Genomic DNA, 9,680 nt, shown 5'->3' with positions numbered 1-9,680 from the left:
TGCAAACGTATAGCGTTCCTATGACGTGCTAAAGCTACGTCTTTACAACCTTATTGACCCATTCACCACAAACCATTTCCCTTTAAAGACGGTAAGAGATCATAAACAACCAACCCAACAAAAAAAAACCGCGTCCGGCACGTGTTTGGAGACAAATGACCTTATTTTTTTTTATTAAATGTAACATTTTTCGAGAATACAGCTAGCAGTTAAGCCGTTCTCCTGCCCGTTTATTCTGTTAAGAATTTCTATTACATACGGATAACATTCGCGTTGTCTGCGTAGGCTGAACCGAACGGAGGAGCAGGCAAAATGAGCAGCGACGTTTTCAAGCAACGCGTTTTAAAAAAGGAAAGCAGACGCGCACGACAAACCATTACACAAGCAAAACATATTCTAATTAAATGCAGGAGTTTTGGCAGCCGAACGCAGTGTGAATGTTACGGTGCTGTGGATGAAAGCAGATCCATGGTTTAGAATCCCACATAGAAAAGACTACTGCTATGCAGCACTGCTTTTTGCCCGAAGGCTTGTTTACAAACCCAGCGATTCCCGGCAAAGAGCGTCATCGCCTTCTGACGTTTCGGGTAGAGGCTGGGGCGTGGCTTACGTCATCACACGGAGCCCTGGCCAATCAGAGGCTGCCTCTGGACTTCCAGGCAGCATGTGAGCGTGCCTGTGTGTATATATAAAAAGGCATGTTTGGCTTTCAAGCAGAGAACATGCGCTTCGGAAAAGTTTGGGAAGTACATATCGTGCATCAGGCAAAATAACACAAATACGCACCAGCGCCGAAGTACAAGGAAAAAGAAGATCGAAACGAGAATTCATCATCGGATTCATCACTTTTCCTGGGCTGTCAAGAAGCTGTTTTCGTTCAATTGGTACAGTAGTGTTCAACTATACTTAGGGACTGCTTTGATAACTATTGTGCTGAGCTGGGGTGAATACTTATATTTGCAGTTTCGGGACTCAGTGCTGAAAGAGCATAAAGAAGGCTGGTCCTTTTACTCGGCAAACAGGCGTCTTAACAAAACAGGCGCCGATAACTGGACTTTTGCATGCTGTTCGCTGCAGGACTTTCCTTGTGCAGCTTCCCGGCAGGTTAAAAGAAAGCATTACTGTATAGCATAAGTGCGTTACTACCCAGTTTGTCCAGTGCCAATACTGGGCACTTCGCCGCTTGTATTTTTTTTTCTCCACGTCAATTAAGTGGGCTACTTTCACAGAGGCAAAAAAGACTCCACTGCCTCCTGGTAGTAAGTAGCATTTTTTTTTTGACGGCTACAACAGCAGCTGCTATTATTTGTGCTCCTAATCATATGTCTACAAAAATGGAACAACCATTTTATCATGACGACTCGTTTCTTTCTGCTTATGGCCACCCAGACGCTGCGCTCCAAGACTACAAACTGCTGAAGCAGACTATGAACTTGAACCTAAGCGAGCCCTACCGGAACCTCAAGTCCCAGCTGCGAGCCGAGAACGACTTCTACCAGGCGGGCGCCGACGTCAGCTCGCTCAAACTCGCCTCCCCCGAGCTGGAGAGACTCATTATCCAGAACAGCAACGGGGTCATCACCACTACACCCACCCCGGGGCAGTATTTTTACAGCAGGGGCATCACAGAGGAGCAGGAAGGGTTCGCGGATGGTTTTGTGAAAGCCCTGGACGAGCTCCACAAAATGAACCAAATGCCCCCGCCCAACGTGTCCATTGGAGCCGGCGGGGTTACGACGTGCACGGCGGCACCCAGCATCTACGGCTCCTCCTTGCAGCCGGAGCCGCCCGTGTACACCACGCTGAACACTTACTCTCCCAACACTAACCTCACGTCGGCTCCCAACTTCCCCACCGCCACTATCAGCTATTTGCCGCATCATCACCCTCACCAACCACAAGCGGCTGCGCACGCAGCGCACTCCTTCCCGCACGCGCTCTCCGCCAGTGCCCTGCACCCGCAGCGAGTCGTGGCGCTCAAGGAAGAGCCCCAGATCGTGCCGGACCTCCAGAGCAGCGACGGCTCCCCTCCGATGTCCCCCATCGACATGGAGAACCAGGAGAGGATCAAGGCCGAGCGGAAGAGGCTGAGGAACCGGCTGGCGGCCACGAAATGCCGCCGGCGGAAGCTGGAGCGCATCGCCCGCCTGGAGGAGAAGGTCAAAATCCTCAAATCGGACAATGCCGGCCTGTCCAACACGGCGTCTTTGCTGCGGGAGCAGGTGGCGCAGCTCAAGCAGAAAGTTATGACCCACGTTAGCAGCGGCTGTCAGCTCATGCTAACGACCAAGATGGAGTCGTTTTAAAGAGAGAGAGGTGGCGAAGAAGAGCCAAGAGACACTAGGAGATCACAGAAACACTGGATGATAAGACTGCTTCAATCTCATGTTTTATTTTGTAAAACAAGACGAAATGACGAACGATTACAGCACTGGAATATCCTATTGTATTGTCAATATGAATATTGAGCCATTTTGTATTTCTTTTCATTTTCGAAAATGAGCAAGTTGTTGCGTTTTGTTTGTAGCCGAATGATGGTAATATTTTTAAGTCTGTTTTTTAAAAAATGGTTCCATATTTCTATGGATTCGTTTGAATGGTACTTCCGGTATCGCCTGTACTGCTTAAAGGGATCAATTTATCATCCTGTGTGATGCACTTATGTCTGTGTAACACCAAAGACGGTTTAGAAACACTCGGAGTATCGTGATGCCGATATCCGACCTATTTCAATAATTATAGTTTGGGAGGGCGGGGTAATGTTTTGTCTCTTATATTATGTTTTTTACGTTGTTTTGATGCTGCATTCCGAGAAAGACTATGGTTTAAATTATTTGTCGGGTTGACCCCGCAGAATCTGTCACGTGTTTACGTTTTTTTTTGTACAAGGACTATTTAAGTAAAGTCTTTTAAAATGAAATACCGGGTGTGTGTTTTATTGTCGACGCGCTCAATTAGTGCATAAAGTTTAATTTAACAGGTGAGGTTTACACGGGTATGTATCGTAGCAAGATATCATTCATAATGCTTGGTCAGAATTATTGTAGTTGATGTGATCACTCTTTTATGTACTGACACGCTTAATCGTCCTTATTTACGACAGCCTTCAGGAAGGATATAGACCCGTGAACTCAAACTTCTGAACTGTCATTTTTAAAGGCAATACGTTTCTTGTATTGGGGGAAAAACACGTTTCCCCAAAGTTGTTTTTGCCGCGGTAGCTTGCGTCACTGTACCTGTCACCCCCCTGGAAAGAGTTTTTCCAAAACTCCTCTATCTTTACGGGGTGCTGGTCAGCACAACCAAACGCAGAAAGTTGTAGAAAGGTGAACATGTACACACGCAGAGGCGGCCCTGACGTCGGTGACGTGAGCGCGTTGGGGTCTTTTCCTACTGACGCACAGGAGTATGTCTATATATGGTCATTTTCTTGCTGGTGACGTCACTGCGAGGGAAGCTTTCCGGGAACTCCCGCCCACGTTGCCAGTTAGGAGGGGTGTTTTTTTTTCTTGTCAGTAATATTAGAGCCAATGGCACAAAGAGAGAAAGAAATAGCAACGGGGGAGTTTCCCAGACACTGGAGCACTGCTGTCCGGTCTTCAAAATATTGTTATAAAACCGGAGATAAAAATACAACCGTGCAAAGTTTCCGGCGACTCTGCATAAATCTACGGGGCCTTTGTCACGGTGCACGCATAAAGTTAAAAAAAAATTCCATTTCAAACTGTTACTTTTTTCAACGGGTTCTGAAGTGAAAACAAGATTTTATCGACGCGTCGAAAACAACGAATAACGGTCGAGACACGGGAGAGTCCACGAATCTGGACTGACACAGTGTCTTGTATCAGCGAGAGGCACATAGCTGACAAACGTGGAACACAAATCCTCCAGAGACACAGATAAAACTAGAGACCTGTATCTGAGCGTGTGGTGTCAGACGATTAACTTCTAATTCGAATGGCTTTTAGAATGAAGACACAGGTGACTAAAACTACCCGAAAAAAAATAAAAATCAATATCAGAGGAGCATTGTCTCAGAAACTAGACCAAACATGTCATTGGAAAATCACAGGGGCATCTGTCAGCTGTAACTTAACTTTTTTACCTTGACAGCATAGTTTTAGAAGTTTCGTTTTTTGATTGCAGTAACGGGATATTCATGGCTGTAGCTGTGTCCGTACTATCAGCGATAGTAGGAACAGACCATACACAGAGCCATAGTTCATAGTCTGTAATTTCACCTGGACGTGCTGGACTATCGTTACAGATACAGCAGCAGGAACAGGCGAAATACAGTTCTACTGTTTTGACTGTAGTGACGGACGATGTGTGTATACTCAGTTTGGCTGATCTGACTAAATGCCATTTCTGACATTTATATACAACACCAGAAAAATATAGTACAGTAGATTGTGATGTTTTACAGGATTAAATTACAGGATGCACATGAAAGCACTGTCTGTAACTCTGCATGGAAATGTGTGGAATCTGTAGCTTCAATAGGGTATAGGACTCCCCTTAGCCTCCAACATGACTGCAGCCAGTGTTCATCTGAGCCAGTCTCTTCAGGATTGGAAAGAAACACACAGTCTCACAGATCGTGGACAGCAGGAGTACCCCTTGGCCTGTTCCACCCTCGACACTGGTTCAAGTAAGTGGACAGTTGAAGGAGATCAGCACTGACATTTTCATTGCTTTTTTTAATGCACCCAAGCCTGTAATGTTTCCAAAACTGCATTACCGCACCATTAAGTGGCACGCCAGTCCGGAGATAAGAAAATGATCATTCTCTCTCCAAAACAAACCCCCCAAAAAATCAGAATTAATAGGCAGAACCATATCCACTTCTGTAACAGTATAGAAGTGGTTTCCACTCCTGCCAACGGTTGCTATAGTTCTGCTGCTACTGTAATATTCGCTGCTGCTCTTTCTGTTGGCATTACTGCTGCTGTTACTCCCGATCTCACCAATGTGCTTGAAGTTTAATTCCAAGTTCATTGTGCAGTGTAATTGGCTTCTGGAAAAACTGGCCCTGGTGTGAGCGTGTACGTGTCTGTGTTAGCATCAGTATGTGCCCTGCGGTGGACTGGTGTCCCACCCAAAGTATGTATCTGCTGCCTTGTGCCCATTGCTTGCCAGGATGGGCTTGGGCAAAGCAGTTCAAAAATGGATGGCTGGAAAGTCGGTGGGCAAAAAGGACAGATGGAAGAGATAGTAAAGTATTTTGTCACTCTTTAATGCTTGTAATAATTCCCTATTTTGTGCAAACACATTATAACGACATAACTGCATATGAGTCTCCTTTAATTCTTGGAAAGATGAAACGTGACATCCGAAAGTGCACAAATGGGAAGAACCTATTTAACCATCAGTTTCACTTGGTTTTCTCTATAGTTCCGTTGTATTGGGGACACAAGCATAAAGCATAAAGTCCCCCCTGCAAAGAGCAACTCAAACTGCTCCGAACATAAGGAGAACGTGCAAACTCCACACAGAAGGATGCCTCAATTTGGAACTGAGTCCAGGAGCTGAAAGACAAGTAGAGCTAACCACCAAGCATCCCACAGAGCTATATTCTGGGGCGTTGACAGTTCGAGATAAATTCGCATTAGTTAAAACCACTGTTTAAATCAGACATTTCCTTCAAATAAAAAAAAAACACTGCTGTGTGTGACATCCTAGGCCAAGATACTGTATAAGCCGCTGTTTTTACTTCTGCAGAGGAGCTGGAGTGGGGGAGGCATTTCAGTGGTGCTGTCAAGAATCTGGCAGTTTTTTTGTCCCCCCACAAAGGTACAGAATGCTGAGCTCAGGGCTCTGTGCCTTCAATAATAGCTGGGCACTGGCTGGGGAGGCTGCTGGCTAAGCATTATTCTTCACACACATTCTTCTCTCTCACACACACAATGCTATTAAACAGGGCAGTGTCTGCAAACCACACCCAGCAGGGCTGTGATGTAACCAGCAGGTTTAAAGAAGAGGCTGCCGAGCTGGTTATACACAGGTTTTGACCCCTTCTGTGGTTTTATATTTCAGAAACGTGACAATTACTTTTTTTAAAAAAAAACTTTGGTATTTCACCTCTCTGGCATGCCAGAAAATGTAGCAATGCATGTTTATTCCCACGCCACCTTAAAAAGCAAACAGCACATTCAGAATGGGTAGAGGAACATGTCAATGTAAAAGCAGCATATAGACCATCCTGCTCAGAAGATTAGGTACATTTCAAGAAACATTCAGAAAGGAAGAGAAGTGATTCTTCCTGTCTAGCTCGTTTGAAATACCTAATTGATCCATTGATCTCATCCAACTGTTTCTTGAAACAAGCCAAGGTATCAGTTTTAACAATGCAGCAGCTTAGGTGTTCCACACTCCCACAACCCTTTGTGCAAAGACATGCCTCCTGTTTTCGGTTTTACTTGTACTTCCATGTTCCTTCCACTTGAGTGTTCACAGCTGATTTGTGTTAGGTTTAATAATCTTCTCCTTTTTGCATTACAATTTGTATACAACTATATCAGTAAACCATTTAATATACAAAAATGTGCTCAGTCTTCCCAAGGAGAACCACTAACAGGTTTCAAGCTAAACTTAGAGGAAATCATTAACTTTAATGGGTTTGTCATTTGCTGCTGTAGTCTCAGAGCTTTTACATTTAACTTTTTTGTTAATATCAACTCTAGTGCTGAAGGCCTGGATTCTGGTATATTTTACAGGTGTTATGTAGTTATGATCTGTTTGACAGCCATAAACGGGGAGGGGGGAATAATTTGTCCAATTAATTAATGAGATGTAGATTGAAAACTAAGGGACTAGGTAGCTCCTGAACTCAGGGGTTGCAGGTATTCATTGCATTGAGACAGCAAGCAGTCCTACTGCCAGACCAAATCAAATCAACATTCACCACCCTCCCCCCCTCAACAAAATAAAAATGGAGTGTTGTCTACTCTTCCCCCCCGGCACCCATGAGACTGAGGGCAAGCAGCAGACAAGAGGCACTGTAGCTTCATTTCCGATGGCTTGCGTGTTAATTTACACAAAGAGTTGTAGGTGCCTGGAGATAACTGTGCAGGACAAACAGCTTCATATGATTCAGTGGCAAGGTTTGCCAATAAGCATCTGTACGCCAGGTATGCGGAAATACAGTACTGTAATCTACAGTTCTGCTGCTCATGAGTGTGCAGGATGTTGTAGTACAGGATGAGTCAATTTCACATGATTTAGAAATGTTTTGAAAACATTGTCTATCCAGTACAGGAGGCTGGACTGAGGTGCGCACCAACAAATTGAAAGAGGCTTTTAAGATGTGCACAGGTCTTTAATTTTTTTTCTTAATTCTTTGTTTCAGGGCGTTTTGGTCCAAAACCCTAATCTGGCAGATTAGATATACCGTTTATGTGTAAAAAGCTTAAGAAGAATGCCTGTAATCTATTCATTTGTGTGTATTTCTTGTGACATCTATTGATCCATAAAATCTGGACATGAAAGGCTTTCATGCTTATGTTTGTAGGGTTTTATTTTATGGATGCGATGGATGTATATGTTGAATAGCATTTATGAAGTGCTTTAAATTTGTGTAAAGTTTATACTCTTTTCAATCTCCATCAATGAATGAAGTGAGTGTTCTGCATAACGGAATAATTAAGGTTATTTTAAAAGCACAGTTATCCATCTCTTCCATGCTAAATAACCGCCCACACGCACAGAGAGGCGTTGTTTCGTGGTGCAGCGGGGGCAGCAGGATAGATAAACTGAATTTGAGTCCCGGCTGGACAAGAAGGGGTATTTATAAGCACTGGCGCGAGGGAAGTGAGAGCGCGCTGAGGAATGCCGGGATTTTCCGCCCTGGCACGGCGCTGGCCGAAGAGCCGGAGGTGTGGGCGGCTGGGATGGAGGGGGACAGGGGCAGCAGTACTGGCATCTGAGAGGGGAGGAACGGGGGGAGAGTGCAGGTGGAAATGCGTCGCCCTGGAAGAATGCTCAGACTGCAGAGGACAGGAAGCCAGGAAGCGGTTCCTAACACACTCCAGCATTTATGTTCGTTCAAAAGCGATTTGCTGTTTGTTCTGGAGAGCCTGCTCCTGTCCAGCACAAGACCAAATAACTAATTCCGGTGAACGAGACACCGGTGAGGCGATACAGCTCTTGCACTTCAACGTGATTAAAGAAACGTGAGCTAGAAAAAAAAGGAGAAAAAACGTACTTTTAGTGCGACAGAAGCATCGAGGCAGCTCTCCAACGCAGATGAATTGACATTTAAAGAAAGATATTACCGAACTCCAATCAGCACTTTTCTTTCGAAAGTACATGAATCACGTTTCTTCTGAGTGAAATCGTTATTAAGGTCAGAGAGATACGGGGGTTTAAGAACGCTGTATTGTGTAGAATGTACTCGTTTCTCAAACCCCCGGGTGCCAAAATAAAAATCTCTGATATGGGTCAACCCACCCTTTAAAGTAGGTTATGGCATTGTAAATGTACTGCAAAGTCATAAGTTGAACTTTTACTTGGCCTTTACAAATGTTAACATTTTCTTATAGCAGATAATGTACAATGGCGAAAATATTCATCGGTTTACCTTAAACCTTAATCTTTAACCCTTAACCTTAAAGGGTCCTGATGAGCAAAAGCCCAACAAGCAGGACTGGACTGGACCGGAACGCACACACGTGCGGGGCAATTAAGACTCCAATTAATCCGGACATCACCTCTTTGGTGTGAGAGAAGAAACCAGTGTACACAGAAAACACCAAAGAACATGTAAGCTCCACACCAATGGAGCCCTAGGTCAGACTTAAACTCTGAACCCAAGAGCTTGGCATTGGTGCATAGGATTCACGTAGCTTTTGTCCAGGGAGTTACTAAAATGGAAACGATACTACTGTAAGAAAAAGAAGACATTGTTTCTCTTGGTTACTGAAACAAACAATAAAAGACAACGCCAGTGGTTAGCCCATTTAGATCACTTGTAGGAAATGTATTCTCTAAGCGAATGTGTGTAGGAACGAAGGCCGGTGAGATCCACAGTCCAGCAGGCGTCTTTGACGCCTCTAATCGTTCAAGGAAGTCCGGAAAGAAAACAAGCACGCAGCCGCTCGGAGTAAGAAACGGGTCTTGCACTCGGGAGTTAGTCGTCGCAGATGGGCAGGGGGGAATCTACATTTCCTAACGTGGAAGTAGGCCACAAAGATCCAAAACCAAAACCAAACACGTGCACAACTGTTCACAGCAAATAAAACATTCTGCTCGTGCATTGTACGCATGAAATTAACAACGTCAACCCAAAATAATTTGGAAAAGTGCGACGCGAATATACGCAACACATGCACGACTTCAGTCTTGATTTCGCACGTGGGTCCCTCAACTTCAAACTACTCATGAAAAATGTTGAAAACCGCACATTTAGCAGTGATTAACATACCCTACTTAACGGCATGACCAAGCGACAGAGGGATATTTAGAAGCACGTCACGTCATAACTGTTTCTTAAACCGTTATAAAACTCCAGGCTGATTTATGAAACCTTTTAATCCAGCAGATCTAAGTCACTGGATGTAAGCAATCGCCTGCTTATAACTGATGGATAAGAAATGGTTTGAATTGTGTCTTCAAAAATTCACTCATGATGATCTATAAAAGGGGATTTGGCAATCACCACCTTACACAAAACGTTTATACGT

At 44.4% G+C, this 9,680-nt stretch overlaps 1 protein-coding gene across 2 annotated transcripts; it reads left to right on the top strand.

Moving 5' to 3' along the window:
- The first annotated feature begins 724 nt into the window (after nt 1-724).
- Nucleotides 725-2,920, top strand: junba (JunB proto-oncogene, AP-1 transcription factor subunit a). 2 transcript variants are annotated; one of them, XM_088932576.1, is made up of 2 exons: nt 725-1,259; nt 1,390-2,920. In XM_088932576.1, the coding sequence occupies exon 2, from the start codon at nt 1,428-1,430 to the stop codon at nt 2,304-2,306; it is 879 nt and encodes a 292-aa protein (XP_088788702.1). In that variant the 5' UTR covers nt 725-1,259; nt 1,390-1,427; the 3' UTR covers nt 2,307-2,920. The 2 variants fall into 2 exon arrangements, with proteins under 2 accessions (XP_088788702.1, XP_088788703.1); XM_088932577.1 differs by having other exon boundaries at nt 734-884.
- Nucleotides 2,921-9,680: the final 6,760 nt, after the last annotated feature.

This window comes from Atractosteus spatula, chromosome 14 (assembly GCF_055471065.1).
Source record: "Atractosteus spatula isolate fAtrSpa1 chromosome 14, fAtrSpa1.hap1, whole genome shotgun sequence".
NCBI classification, from domain to species: Eukaryota; Metazoa; Chordata; class Actinopteri; order Semionotiformes; family Lepisosteidae; genus Atractosteus; species Atractosteus spatula.
Note: the sequence above shows the minus strand (reverse complement) of the source record. Positions and strands in the feature narration are given on the sequence as shown.

Coding starts and splice junctions, on each gene's coding strand:
- junba (XM_088932576.1), top strand. CDS start 1,428: ATGAACTTGAACCTAAGCGAGCCCTACCGGAACCTCAAGTCCCAGCTG.